Genomic DNA, 16,095 nt, shown 5'->3' on the forward strand with positions numbered 1-16,095 from the left:
ATCAGGTTCAGGAGCTCAGCTAAAGGACACGTCCCCATTTCTTGTGAACAGTCTTCTGACTTACCAGGGACGGATCTTGCCTGACAAAAAGGCAGGGGACTGCAAATTAGGTGGAAAGGAGACCCCTAGTAGCCAAGACCTACATCTTTTTTTCAGGTGGATGGAGGCAGATTTTTTTAAATGAAATGATTTAGAAATTTGCTAGTTAGACTATGAAATTGTGTGTAAAGAAACTCTTTAAGATCTTTAAATTTTCAAGAGATATCAAGACAAAATTACCTTCCAAAGTGTTCCTAAAACTGAAGTTAGCATTGCGGTCCATGGGCCCAGTTTCATAATCTGTTAATGATAAGCAAGCTTCGACATCAGCTGAGGTGGGTAAACTAGGAGTCCGGTTTCTGTCATGGCGTCCAGGACTTCTCTGTAAGGGACCTTCATTTGTGCCATTGCACAAGATTCTTAGGCGATTGTATTCTTCTGGCTGACTGCACACAACCTGAGAACACAGAAAAATATCTAACTTCAATGTAATGTACAGTATATGGGGCCCCCCTATCTTCTGATGGCACGTGGAGGGAGAAAGAAGGGTCGGCACATGTCACAGGAAATAAGCAAATGCCAGGGGTGTCTACTAGCAACTTATTTCCCTCCTGCCATTGAAATAAAACATACACATGGCCAAGCCAAGCACATCCAATATATAGGGTTATAACTCACAGCAGGAGCACAGCAGTTGTCAAAGTCTCATGGACTTACCTTCACTCACAATGACCAAGAGTGAACTAGTGTAGGACAAGAACATACAGCAGACCACGTTGCAATGTAAAGGAGTTAAATCTTATTATCCCTTACCAACATAAATGTGCACTTATGTAACTGTCTTCACCAGTTTTGTATGCAAGTTACCCAATGGATTAAATACATGCTCGCAATATTAACTTCCACCACTAGATGGCTCTGTAATACAACAGTCCAGCAGAAGGTTTTGTAAAGGGCTGCTAGAGGGAAGTAAGGCAGCGTGTGGCTGAAGCCACATGGAAGGCGGAAAACTAGGCAAGAGGCATGGAGCAGTTTCTAAGGAAAGGGGCTGACAAAAGCAATTTATGTGCCAAGTTGCAGGATGACAGGCCGAACTGGATGGACAAATGTCTTTTTTCGGCCTTATGTACTATGTAAGTTCAAGTGTACTCGCACATTTCCCTCCTAAAAAGATTGTGTCCCTATTCAAAAGGCTTGGACGACATACATATATATATTACACTGCCTGTCATTTCCTCTGTAGTGGCGGCATACTGTAATTACAGGTACTCGTTCCATTCAAGTGAACTGAGCGAGTATTTGTGATTACGCTGCACTTCTGAGACTTTCGAGATGACGGACAGCGTAATGAAAAGGAAGTAGCACTCACATGGAGCGCCGTCTCCTCTTCAAACAAGTGATCGATGCTGATGCCGGGTGTCAGAACCCTGCCAATTAGATATTGATGACCTATCCTGATAATAGGTCATCAATATAAAGCTGCCTGCACAACCCCTTTAACCTACCAAGCATGAGCCACAACAGCCAAGCATAATAAACCACTTAATGTGATTGTAACTAACTAGAAATAAACAAATTTCATATTTAGAAATTTGTTCACACTTCGTTTGTTGTTTAAAGGGGAATTGCGTTATGGAGTCCGTTACCACGGACCATAACGCAATTCTATGACGGAATGCATAATGGAATGCCTTTAGAGGCATTCCGTCATAATAGAAGTCTATGGGCTGCAAAACGGATCCGTCCCGTTTCAGTTATGCAGGAGCCCTCCCCTGCATAACAGAAATCGGGACAGATCCATTTTGAAGCCCATAGACTTCTATTATGACAAAATGAATAACGGAATGCCTCTATAGGCATTCCGTCATAGAATTGCGTTATAATCCGTGGTAACGGAATCCATAACGCAAATTCACCTTTAACCAACAAACGAAGTGTGAACAAATTTCATAAGAGGAAATTCGCTCATCTCTAATAGTAACCATTAAGCATGCTGTACCTCTGTGTGAGAAGAGTAATGTCATTTGCTGAACCAAAACCATTCCGCATGGTGCTGCCCCCTTATATGCCGTTTTGGACACCACTAGTAATAGAGTTTTATAGTTTCCAACAGTCCTGAATTCGCAGGGACAGTCTCATTTTCAGAGGCAGTCCCTGCAAATTTGGGCTGTTATGGTCAGTTTAAAAAAAAAAAAAAAGTTTGTGAACAAGCACATTAAAAACAATGGGTGTGTGCGCGCCGTCTGCAGAAAATGTTGAAACCACACGTTAGTGAAAAAAAGAAATGTGAACGAGGCCTAAAAGACACAAACTAAACGGACAGAATGGGTCCATAAGCCTGCCTTTCTTCGCTCCTAGAAGTATACGGACTCCTTTACCACTAATCGGGGGCACAGTATCTTATTTACTTTACATTAAAGGGGTATTCTGTTGGTTGAAGTTATCCCCTATCCACAGTATAGGGGATAACTATTAGATCGTTGGCGGTCCTACCGCTGGGACCCCCACCGATCAATGAGAACAGGGCCCCTGTACCCTCTGCAGCCCCCCGAAATGAACAGAGCGGCAGGTTGCACATGTGTGCAGCCACTACATGCATTTCTATGGGAATTCCGGAGACCGCAAAGAGCTGTACTCGGCCATCTCCGGAACCGTGGACAGCTTCAACCAATCGGAATACCCCTTAAACAACGCGGGCCGGCATAAGGTTCGGTCAGCCGAGACGCACCGAATATAGAAAACACAGTGACGGATTATAACGTGCCATCACTAACACACAAAGCATGTCTGGTCAGTTGCAGCATGGATTGCTATCATAGAAAGATCAAATTAGAGGCAGACATCGCCATTTTTCTTTTGGATTTGATTTCGGAGATTTAGGAAACTGTGTAAGAGAAAAACTGTCTTTATTGATCACATCGTCAAATCAGAGCACTGCTTCCATTTTATATTCTCCTCTAGAAAATGAAAGCTGCACTATGATTGGTCGCTGTGGGCAAGAAATTCTGTGGATTATTCAAAGGGGATCGCTCCATCAGAAAGCAGTTTTTTTATTTACACTTATGGGGTCATTTATCAAACTGGTGTACAATAGAACTGGCTTAGTTGCCCATAGCAACCAATCAGATTCCACCTTTAATTTTGGACGGCTCCTTTGGAAAATGAAAGGTGGAATCTGATTGGTTGCTATGGGCAACTAAGCCAGTTTGACTTTACACCAGTTTAATAATATTCATTGTAAATCTATATATTTATTTCTTTTAGCATTTTATTTTATTTCGGCAATACTACGCCATTAAAAGTTATATACAAAATCTTGATCTGCTGTAGCAGTTAGCACAAATGATAAGACCCGCTATATACTGTAAATAGATAATCCCTGCATCGGTAATAGACCTTCAGAGGTGGCGACACTTGCTGTGTGAAAAGGGAATAACGTTGAGCAACCAGAATGAAGACTGCAGAGACATCATGGAACAGGACTACGGACAGGGAGACAGCGTTCCCTGGGATCCACCTCTACTATAGAAACTTGCTTTTTCTGCAAGGATATGCCATAAATGTCCAATAGGTTCAGATCTCAATCTGCCACATTGCACAAGATGAAGGACCTGTGATGACATCATCCTGTGATTAGTGAGGTGGGGCTAGAGCTCAGCAGTGGAGACGAGAAGTGGTTAGGACCGGTGATCAGTTTAGGCAGGGGTGGAGTTCAGCAGTGGAGAAGTAGTGAGCCTGAGGAACCTTGGAAGTTGTAGTCCTCTCCTCTTATTCTCCCACTCTGAATTCTCCTCTGATAACGGTATGGACATGCTGGGAGTTGTAGTCCTCACCTGGGATACCTCCTCCCTGTAACATCCACTGATGCCGTTTATGGTTTCCATTATGAGTGTTGTATCATCATCCACTGTCCGGTTATGGTGTCCTCCTTTTGGGGGGATATGAAAGTGGTCACTCTACAGCTATGGGACTTGTGAAAATAGCCGAGTGATCCTGTGCTTGGCTATTTTGTGAAGTCCATTAGCAGTGAACGGACGTGCTCACCATGTTCTTGAGATAGGAGCAGGTCCCACATGTGAGACCGTCAACCATCAGACATTTATGGCTCATCTTATCTATATACCAGATGGTACCACCCCTGGTTTTATAAAAGTAGGTAATCTATTCCTTTAAATGGAGTCGAGCTCCAATACCAGACACAGCTATGCACAAGAGTGGTGCGGGTCATTTATTAACCACCTCAGCCCCCAGTGCTTAAACACCCTTAATGACCAGGCCACTTTTTACACTTCTGCACTACACTACTTTCACGGTTTATTGCTCGGTCATGCAACTTACCACCCAAATGAATTTTACCTCCTTTTCTTCTCACTAATAGAGCTTTCATTTGGTGGTATTTCATTGCTGCTGACATTTTTACTTTTTTTGTTATTAATCGAAATTTTTGCAAAAAAAGTCATTTTTCACTTTCTGTTGAATATTTTTTAAACAAAACTACATTTCTATATAAATTCTCAAAATGTATTGTTCTACATGTATTTGATAAAAAAAAATGCAATAAGTGTATATTTATTGGTTTGCGCAAAAGTTATAGCGTTTACAAACTATGGTACAAAAATGTGAATTTCCGCATTTTGAAGCAGCTCTGACTTTCTGAGCACCTGTCATGTTTCTTGAGGTTCTACAATGCCCAGACAGTAGAAACACCCCACAAATGAAACCCATTTCGGAAAGTAGACACCCTAAGGTATTCGCTGATAGGCATAGTGAGTTCATGGAAGTTTTTATTTTTTGTCACAAGTTAGCGGAAAATGATTTATTTTTTCTTACAAAGTCTCATATTCCACTAACTTGTGACAAAAAATTAAATTTTACATGAACTCACCATACCCCTCATGGAATACCTTGGGGTGTCTTCTTTCCAAAATGGGGTATTTATACTGCCCTGGTCAGGGCCGGATTAAGAGCATCATGGGCCTGGTGCTGAGGATTTTGCTGGGCCTTTTTATGGAACTGCACTCAGTGTCTTAATTACATATATATTTTATCGATACCATTAAAGTATTTTGTTCCTGCAACTACCCCTTCATTTGGCGTCTATCTTGGCAACATGGAGGGGGACCACGGGAGGGGGACCCTGAGGGTGGGGGCACCCTCAGGGCACTATAGTGTCAGGAAAACCACTTTGTTTTCCTGACACTATAGTGATCATTTAACATGGCTATGAAGATTACTGTTTTCTAGCTGCTGTGGACTGTGGACAACAGCAGCTAGAAACAGTAATTTTCATAGAGCTGTGTTATGATTTATGGACACAGCACTCAGCATGCTTAGCCAGTCAGATAGAAGGCTGGCTAAGCATGCTGAGAGCTGTGTCTAAATAACATAACACATTAAAGGGATTCTGTCACCAGGTTTCACCCCTGTCAGCTAAAAATATGCTGATGTTCAGGGCGTCTGCACGATTCCTAATGTGGGCTTATAAATGTCATCTGTGGGCTTATTTAGCTAAAAAACAGCTTTTACTAACCTGTCAGTCAAACAAATAAGGTGCCCAAGGGGATGTTAATGAATGCAAGGTGCCGGCCGCACCCGCCGCCGTTCGTGCCCAGCGCCGCCTTTCCGGACTTCTGCGCCGCCTCCTAATCCTCTGTGCCGCCTCTCGCTCTCCCTCCCTCCCCCCTCCTTCTGCTGTAAGATCTCGCGCATACAGGGGTTGAGCGAAGTGCCGGCGCATGCGCACTTCGCTGTAAGAAGCCAAATGGAGAAGTCTGCACGGGCGCATCAGGCAGAGCCCTGTGCGCAAGCGCGAGATCTTACAGCAGAAGGAGGGGGGAGGGAGGGAGAGCGAGAGGCGGCACAGAGGATTAGGAGGCGGTGCAGAAGTCCAGAAAGGCGGCGCTGGGCACGAACGGCGGTGGGTGCGGCGGGCATCTTGCACCCATTAACATCCCCTTGGGCACCTTATTTGTTTGACTGACAGGTTAGTAAAAGCTGTTTTTTAGCTAAATAAGCCCACAGATGACATTTATAAGCCCACATTAGGAATTGTGAAGACGCCCTGAACATCAGCATATTTTTAGCTGACAGGGGTAAAACCTGGTGACAGAATCCCTTTAAAGAAATTACTGTTTCTAGCTGCTGTGGACTGTGGACTAGCAGCTAGAAACAGTAATTTCTTTAATGTGTTATGTTATAGAGACTGAGCTCTCAGCATGCTTAGCCAGTCAGTAATTTTCATAGTGCTGTTATGATTTATGGACACAGCTCTCAGCATGCTTAGCCAGCCTTCTATCTGGCTGTGCTTCTTGAGAGTCACAGTCCACAGGCTCAGAAACAGCCTGTGGACTGTGACTCTCAAGATGCAAAGCCAGATAGAAGGCTGGCTAAGCATGCTGAGAGCTGTGTCCATAAATCATAACAGCACTATGATTGCCCTCCCTTCCAACTGGATGAGTTTATCTGATACCTGCCCTGCTCCAGAAGCTCCTGCTGTCTCACGGGCTGGTGTGGCTGAGCGCTGTGGGCCATGTGCTGGTCGAAACTGCTGAGTAGGTTGTACACAGCGCAGCGTGCAGGAGGGATAACCGCAGGCGCACTGAGGTCATATCCGGCGGGCCGGCATTACAGGAACCGCACCAGCTGCTCTGACGTCCTGCCGCCGGATATCCTGTGACGTATATCTGGCGGCAGGACGTCAGAGTAGCTGGTGCTGTTCCTGTAATGCCGCGGCCCGCCGGATATGACCTCAGTAGTGATAGGAAGTTCGGATCTTTCAGATGAATCGGTTCATTTGAATCAGCTCATTCAGATGAATCAGTTCATGAATCGGATCTTCGGTTCACTTGCTGAGTCACTGACTGCTGAGCTGACTCGCAAGTGAACCGAAGACTCTAGGTGCTGGTGCGCATGCGCAGATGCTATCCATTCGATTCACTTGCTGCTGCTGACTCAGTCGGCTCTTCAGCTCTCTAATGAGTGAGTCCGGATCAGGAAGAGTGATTGATTATAGTGATAGTGAAGGGAAGCTGAGGCTGACGCCGGACAGGAGGACTCAGGAGCTGTCACTGTGGTGTGCATTGTTGTCTGTTGTGCATTGTTACCCACAGTGACAACAGTCTGACACTGACAGTAGTACAACGAACCAAGTGAAGTGAAATGTGAATGCTGCACAGGGAAAACTATGTGCTGAACTGATAACAGTATTACAGTAACACAGTCACTGGCTGATAATAAAATAGTCCCCACAGTCCCCACTTAATGGAATCCATAAAGGAGATGTGAACCCACCCTTAGTTATATAGCTACTGAATGAGATGCCTTTAACATATATATCTCCTGAGAAGCCAATTTGATCCTAAAGGGTTAATTCAACCTGTAATCTAAACTCTGTGTCATCTGTCACTTCTCTTATCTCTCTGCTCCTGTCAAAGGCTTACATAGAAATCACTGGGCCCCATAGCAAGAATCTAAATTGGGCCCCCATTCCCCTTTTATAGCCCCTCCCACTACCCATTCCAGGCCTCTCTCTTTGTTCCATGAACTATGTTCGCTGCTGTTTTATAATTTATGCCATCAGGGCCGGATTGGGATTACAAAACAGGCCTGGCACAGAAAAGAGGCATAATAGATAGTGTGTACAGATGTATAGTGTATACAGCAGTGTACTGATATGTGCGGAACGTGGTATAATATATGCAGTGTGTTCAGGTATATAGTATATACAGCCTTGTACTGATATATGAGGTATAAATTACAGCTCGTACCTCACATATCAATCCAATACTGTATATACAATATACCTGTACACACCATCTATTATACCTCGTACCTAACATATCAGTACACTGCTGTATATACAATATATCTATACACACTGCATATATTATACCTCGTACCTAATATATCAGTACACTGCTGTATATACAATATATCTATACACACTGCATATATTATACCTTGTACCTAACATATCAGTACACAGCAATATATATTATATATCTGTACATATTGCATCTATAATACTGTTTAATATATGCAGTGTGTGTATATATATATATATATATATATATATATAGATGTGAGGCATACAAGGTATAATACTGTAGGTGCAGTGTTTATAGAAATATGTGGTCAGTTATGCATTATAGTCACTGTGTGTGTGAAGTACATGAGGTAGTGGTCACTGTACCTGTCTGAAGTATTATACATGAGTGAGCAATCAGTAAAAACAGGGCATGGAGGGGGGGTAAATGATGAGAAGTGGAGGACCTCCTCTTACCTCTCCATTCCAGTCTGTATGGATCACTGCAGAGCTGATTGTGAACTTCTAATACTTGCTGTTAGGGGTTGAAGGACCTGTGATGATGTCATCACAGGTCCTGGCAGATGTACCTTTCAAACCTAGGAACTACAGCATTTTTGGTGCTGTTCCTTTGCTAGATTCTGCAGGACCTGTGATGCTGAAGATGATGTCATCACAGGTCCTGGCAGATGCACTGTTCTAACCTGGGAACTACACTTTACACTGTGCAGTTCCCTTACAGGACATGTGAAGACTCCCTGTACTACTCAGACCTGCCAGTGCTTGCCTTGCCTCAGCTCTGATTGGTTGGTGGGCGGGGAGGGGAGGGGCTGGCAGAAGCAGCTTCCACTCTAGGATCATATTATGCTCCTCCGGAGTCCCTCCCTCAGGCTCCCTGCTGCCAGCGTGAGGTGAGCGTCTCTGCATTGTCTGTGTGCTATGTGACGCTGTGTACAACAGAGGACTTTTAACCCTCCCGACGGCCTTTTGGCTGGGGATGGGCCTATTTTATGGTAGGGGCCTGGAGCTGCAGCTCCATCAGCCCCTACGTTAATCCGGCCCTGGCCCTGGTATTTTCGGGGCCCTAAAGCGTGAGAAGTAGTTTGGAATCCAAATGCGTAAAAAATGCCCTGTGAAATCCTAAAAGTACTCATTGGAATTTTGGCCCCTTTGCGCACCTAGGCTGCAAAAAAGTGTCACACATGTGGCATCGCCGTACTCAGGAGAAGTAGGGCAATGCGTTTTGGGGTGTCTTTTTACATATACCCATGCTGGGTGAGATAAATCTCTAAAAAGACAACTTTTCATTTTTTTTTTATACAAAGTTGTCATTTTACAGAGATATTTCTGTCACCCAGCATGGGTATATGTAAAAAGACACCCCAAAACACATTGCCCTACTTCTCCTGAGTACGGCGATACCACATGTGTGACACTTTTTTGCAGCCTAGGTGCGCAAAGGGGCCCAAATTCCAATGAGTACTTTTAGGATTTCACAGGGCATTTTTTACGCATTTGGATTCCAAACTACTTCTCACGCTTTAGGGCCCCGAAAATACCAGGGCAGTATAAATACCCCACAAGTGACCCCATTTTGGAAAGAAGACAACCCAAGGTATTCCGTGAGGGGCATGGCGAGTTCCTAGAATATTTTTTTTTTGCCACAAGTTAGCGGAAAATGATTTTTTATATATTTTTTTCTCTTGCAAAGTCTCATTCCACTAACTTGTGACAAAAAATAAAATTTTACATGAACTCACTATGCCCATCACGAAATACCTTGGGGTGTCTTTCCAAAATGGGGTCACATGTGGGGTATTTATACTGCCCTGGCATTTTAGGCGCCCTAAAGTCTGGAATATAAATGTCTAAAAAATTTTACGCTTTTGGATTCCGTGAGGGGTATGGTGAGTTCATGTGAAATTTTATTTTTTGTCACAAGTTAGTGGAATGAGACTTTGTAAGAGAAAAAAAAAAAAAAAAAAATCATTTTCCGCTAACTTGTGGCAAAAAAAAAAATATTCTAGGAACTCGCCATGCCTCTCACGGAATACCTTGGGTTGTCTTCTTTCCAAAATGGAGTCACTTGTGGGGTATTTATACTGCCCTGATATTTTCGGGGCCCTAAAGCGTGAGAAGTAGTTTGGAATCCAAATGCGTAAAAAATGCCCTGTGAAATCCTAAAAGTACTGGGCCCCTTTGCGCACCTAGGCTGTAAGAAAAAAATAAAATAAAAATTTCCGCTAACTTGTGCCAAAAAAAATAAAAATAAAAATCTATGAACGCGCCATGCCCCTCAAAAGTGATCTTTCTAGCGCCGCAGCGATTTTACGGTGTTTTTGCAGGGATCAGAAAAAAATGAGATTTCTGTCACTGCGGTGGGGCGGACTGAACGCAAGTGTGTGCACAAGATCAGGCCTGATCAGGCGAACACTGCATTTTTTGTAGAGCCTATAGAACATTCCCTATTCTTGGACAAGAAAAGTCATTTTCGATATAGTTCTGGCAATGTGCGGATCCGCAAAATGCGTAAAGCACATTGCCGGTGTCAGTGTTTTGCGGATCTGCGGTGTCCGTGTTTTGCAAAACACATACGGACGTCTGAATGGAGCCTTACAGGGGGGGGTGATCAATGACAGGGGGGGTGATCAGGGGTTAATAAGTGACAGGGGGGTGGGGGGGGGTGTAGTGTAGTGGTGTTTGGTGCTACTTACATAGCTGCCTGTGTCCTCTGGTGGTCGATCCAAACAAAGGGGACCACCAGAGGACCAGGTAGCAGGTATATCAGACGCTGTTATCAAAACAGCGTCTAATATACCTTTTTGGGGTTAAAAATAAAAATCGCATCTACAGCCTGCCAGCGAATGATCGCCGCTGGCAGGCTGTAGATCCACTCGTTTACCTCCTGATCCTGTGAACGCGCGCGCCTGTGTGCGTGTGTTCACAGGAAATCTCGCGAGAGGACGCGCCGATGCGTCCAGGAGGAATAACTCGGCCGCCCGCAGGATGCAATCCTGCGTTAGGCGGTCGGGAGGTGGTTAAACTGGTGTGAAGTAGAACTGGCCTAGTTGCCCATAGCAACCAATCTGATTCCACCTTTCATTTTTTACGGCTCCTTTGGAAAATGAAAAGGTGTAATCTGATTGGTTGCTATGGGCAACTAAGCCAGTTTTACTTTACACCAGTTTACAACTGCTAAGAGATGCAGACTAAACTGATAAAACGGGACTAAGGCTAGGGCTACACGACGACATAGGGCACAACTACACGGGCAAGATGTGTCACACGACATTGATGTCGCACAACAATTTGTATAATGATAGTCTATGGTGTTGCACTGCATCTCGGATGGATTTTTTGATACTGTCGTGTCAGTCGCAACGAGACACCATAGACTATCATTATAAAAATTGTCGTGCGGCAAAATGTCGCGCAACAAAAGGTAGTCGTGTATCCCTAGCCTAAAACGTGGGACGAAAGACACCTTCTACCCAAATTTTATCATCTCTACTAGTGATATTATGACTCCTGTAGCTCTAATTGGGGGCACAGCATCTCGTTTACCATGGGGTTAAATGACATTACGGTAGAATGTTTGGTTAGTGAGAAAATGGGGGAGATTTATCAAAACTGGTTTAGTTGCCCCTAGCAACCAGTCAGATTCCACCTTTCATTTTTCAGAGCTCCTATGGTAAATGAAAGGTGGCATCTGATTGGTTGCTACGGGCAACTAAGACCGTTTTGATAAATCTCCCCAAATGAATATAGAACACGACTGACGAGAAATTATAATTTCCCATCGCTAGGAAACAAAGCACAACCTTCTCTGAATGAACGCTCACATCAGCGGCGACATAAGACATAACTTTTGGCTGTGAACTTGGCCAAAGGAAATTTAGGATATGGTCTAACAAAAAAAAAAAAAAACACAGGCCTCTACTGCCAAGAGGCAACCAGAGTGCAGCTTTCATTTCTTATTCTATTGGAAAACGAAAGCTGCTCTCTGATAGGCTTTGTTGTCCACAGCAACCATTCAGACAAATTCATAAATCCGCCGTGTGCGGCTGACTTAAAGGAACCCTCCAGGCAGAACTTATAGGCCAGGCCTAATTTAATCAACACCCGTTTTTGTGAATGTCGCATTGAAATACATTACATGAAACGTCACACGACATTCGCGTTGGGCAACACATCTAGCCATACCCCTTTGTGACTTTTCTGCGACAGGTCGCCATGTAGCCCCCCCCCTCCCAGAAAAAAAACAAAAAAAAAAAATGTAAAAATATGGCAACAATAGAAGAAGTGCACCAAAAACCAAAAAAGTGCCAAAAATAAAAACAAAACCTGACACCAGCGCTGGTTGCAAATTGCGCACGACTTTGCCAGAATAGACTGCAATGCATGTCTTGTGCGACCGGTCTGATTTTGCGCCAATTTTATTTAACGCTAAATGACAGCTGTAAAATACGTTTCAGATAATTTACACAAATTTTCTACACTGCGCGGGTTTGCTGTATCGGGACATGTGTAGCCCATGGTTAAACCAGGTTTATAGAAGCTGCAGCTTACAAGACACTACGCCCTTAAAGGGATTGTCCGGTTTCAGATATTGATGACCTGTCCTCAGGCTAGGTCATCAATATCAGCTCTGCCAGGGTCCGACTCCCGATACTCCCTGCCAGCGCTGCGTTCTCTTCACTGTTCACCTTCTCGCCGTCACCGTTGCAGCTGCGAACAGTAATTACAGCTCAATGTGCATGAAGCCCGATGTGAACCTACAAGACCCAGGTCTGTTCTAGTCTTCTAGTTCCACAGACATACGGATAAAGAAATCTTTAGATGTGCGGAGTGACACCAAGTCAATCGTCCGACGCCCAGTGACCATCATACATGGGTCTTATACTAGTTAACGGGACTCATGCATGATAAACACTGGATTGTTGCCTTAGCAACCCGACAGCCTAGCGTGAAGTTTCATCTCTCCACGCCGGATCGGGTAGGATTGTTTGACTGTAAAACCCCTTTAAAAGCTAAAACTCTAAGGATAGGTTCACACAGTTTTTTTGGAGGAGGTATTAAGGCAGGTTTTTCAGCTGAAGCCAGAAGTGAAACCAGCAGGAAGGAGAAGTAGAAGTTTTTCCTTTATTTCTGACTCCTTTGGAATCCACTTCTGGCTTTGGTTGAAAAACCTGCCTCAAAACCTCCTCCAAAAAAAAACTGTGTGTGAACTTGCCCTTAGGTTACAGCCGCAGTGAACTTATTTGCAGTAAAAAAATAAAAAGAAATCCAGCTTTGCTGAATATTCAGGTCAAAATCCTCATCAGTTTCATACGGATCAGTCACAGATTTTGCCGCCGGTTTAACCCCTCCATTATAAAAGTACAAGTTTTGAATTTTTTTTTTTGCACACAAATCTGCAGCCTACCCATTACATGTGAACAGACCCTAAAAAAAATAAAAAATAAAAAATAAAAAGCGGTAATATACCATACATCTGAGCTTACCTGCCAAGAGGAGAAGAAAGAAGCTGGGCTCAGGAGGACGGTGCTCGTTGGGTGGATCCCCCCAAAAAATTCATCAGTACAGACATCACACTGTTTGGCATCTCTCCAGTCCCAGAAAGGAATGGTGAAGTTCTCGTCACCTGTCACCTTCTGAAGTTCATGCTCCCATTGGAGCAAGAAAAACCTGTGCCAGGGCAGAAAGCCAGGGGCTTCATGGGCAAAATCAATATTTGACCAAACAAGTCCACCTTCAAGGAACGCATCCCTGGAGGAGTAGTAGTGAAGCCACACAAACAGGTCGTAGACATTGATGTCTGCAAAAAGTGGGTTGGAGCCATTGTTCATCTGTTCGTAGGTCCCAGTGGCTATGACATAGTCTGGGCTGATGGTGCGTTTGGCCAAATTGAGGTAGGCAATGAACTTGTCCTTCTCCGCTGAAGTCATCCTGAAAATTTCTTTCCTGATCATCCTTTTTCTCACTGTACAGTTGGGGCTGGTGAAACCAAATTTGCAGTCCCCACAGTTGTAGCCCATGAAGTTGCCCTGGCATTGGCAGGTCCTGTTGTAGAAGACAATAGGCCAGTTTTCCCTATCATCAACGCCACTGAAGGGAAACTGAGGACCTATGGAAGAGTTAGACAGGACAACGTCTTGACATGTTCCTCTCCCAGAAGCTTCTCCGCAAGGAGAACCATCTCCAGCCCAAGCTGGGCAGCACTCTTTACTTAAAAGGACCTCCGCTGAGCTACATGCCCTAGGAAATTGTCCATGGGCCGAGGGCAATACTAAGAGGAGGACGGCAGCTGCAAATATCATGATACTACCTCTCATCCTGATGGCCCTGCACTTCACAACCTCCTCAGCCCTCCACAACAGACCAGGGCAGGAAGTTCCTCTCTGTTCTCCTCACTTATTAATTGACCTAATCACGTGTTGAGGCTTATATCATGTTTGACTCTCACTCCCAGTGAAGAAAATTTTGAATCCCTCCCCTCATTAGTACTACTCATGTGAACTGATAGACACTGGAATGTGAGATTTTCTTTCCCAACACCAAAAAATTGTAAAATGTATCATCTACTTTTCCATTCTTTTTTCAGATGATGTTTTATGTTAATTGGATGTTTATTTTTCTCATTAAAAGGTCAGTAACAAATAGTCACAGGCAAATTAGATCATGAAAAGTGGAACTAATGGATTGAATAGAGCGCGGGCGGCGTGTGATCCCGGATCAGGGCTCCATTCATAAAACCGCTGTCCGGATTTCATGTTATAAAATGATAATATTAATTTTAAAAAATCCACAGCTTAAGGGCTCGTCTACAAGACGAAATTTGTCGTGCAACATTTTTCATACTGATAGTCAATTGTGTCACACTGCGACATGACGTGACTGCGACGCAACAGTTGCGCAAAAGTCCACCTTGACTATCGTTACAAAACATGTCACGCAACAAATGCCGTCGCGTAGCCGTACCCTTAGGCCTCATACACACTTTTGTATTTTGCATCTGTGTCCGATCTGCAGTTCCTGAGAATTGCAAACGGACTCATTCATTTCTATGGGTCTGCAAAAAAAGCGTAAAAAAAATGGTGTTTTGCGCATCTGTGATGCGGATGCAGTCATGTGCAGGAGCCCTAAAGCTGCGGTGCGTCTCTCACATACGAATGTACTCTGTGGTCCCAAATATACAGGCAACATCCGTTCAGCTGCCGCGATGGATCCATACCCATTCAACTTGAATGGGTCCGTGATCCATCCGCACCGCGAAACAATAGAACATGTTCTATTTTTTTGCGGTGCGGAGGTATGGAGAAAAACCCCACGGAAGCACTCCGTGATGCTCTCGTGGGATTCCGTGCCTCCGTTCCCGCACCGACCTTCCGGATTGCGGACCCATTCAAGTGATGTGGGGTGCACACGGCCCTTGCCCGAATTTTGCTGAGATGTTGTTTGCGGGCCGCGATACGGCCACGGCTGACCGACGGTCGTGTGCATGAGCCCTAAGGGTATGTGCAAACATCAGTCTTGTGTTTTTTATTTTTGAAGTTTTTGAAACCACGGTATTCTGCTGTGGGACATGTCGCAAAACCGCCACGTGTGAATACACTCCTACGTGACTTTGTACAAAATGTCAGGGATATTTTAAAGGATTTGTACCATTACAAACGCTTATCCCCTATACACAGTGCTAGGGCCCCCGCCGTTCACGAGAACCTGAGACCTCTGTTCCCCGAGTGTTATGGTGGGCATGCCTGCTGCTCCATTCAGATCTATGGTAATGCCAGAGAAACCCCAGCGCTTGTGCTTGGGTATCTTCAGCAGTCGGGCAGCTGTAAAAATGCACTTTGCTATTCCCCATTTTGTGTGGAGATGATGTATTAGGTTTACGGCTCATGCACGTGATCGTTGGCTGTTTGGCGGTCCGCAAAACACAGATACTGGCAGCGTGCATTCCGCATTTTGCAGAACGGAACTTGCGGCCCATAATAGAACAGTCCTATCCTTGTCCGTACTGCGGACAATAATAGGACATGTTCTATTGTTTTGCGGCATGACCAAGCGGACATACTGACAGAGAATGCACACAGAGTCATTTCCGTTTTTTTTGCGGCCCCATTGAAATGGGTGGTTCTGCATACGGGTCGCAAGAAAATCAGAACGAACACTGAAAAAAAATTATGTTTGTGTGCACGAGCCATTAAATGCAATCCAATATCATAACGCTTTAGGCTACTTTCACACTG

General features: G+C 44.4%; 1 protein-coding gene across 1 annotated transcript in view; it reads right to left on the minus strand.

Annotated features, from left to right (window-relative positions):
• TYR (tyrosinase) overlaps nucleotides 1–14,241 on the minus strand; it is a 40,066-nt gene extending 25,825 nt beyond the window's left edge. The window contains exons 1-2 of the mRNA XM_040422640.1: nucleotides 13,348–14,241; nucleotides 280–496 (exon numbers count right to left, since the gene is read on the minus strand). Of these exons, the coding sequence (XP_040278574.1) occupies nucleotides 280–496; nucleotides 13,348–14,178 (1,048 nt within the window). The 5' untranslated portion in view covers nucleotides 14,179–14,241. The remainder of the gene's footprint in view (nucleotides 1–279; nucleotides 497–13,347) is intronic.
• Between the last annotated feature and the right edge of the window lie 1,854 nt (nucleotides 14,242–16,095).

The sequence above is a fragment of the Bufo bufo genome, chromosome 3, assembly GCF_905171765.1.
Source record: "Bufo bufo chromosome 3, aBufBuf1.1, whole genome shotgun sequence".
Taxonomy (NCBI): domain Eukaryota; kingdom Metazoa; phylum Chordata; class Amphibia; order Anura; family Bufonidae; genus Bufo; species Bufo bufo.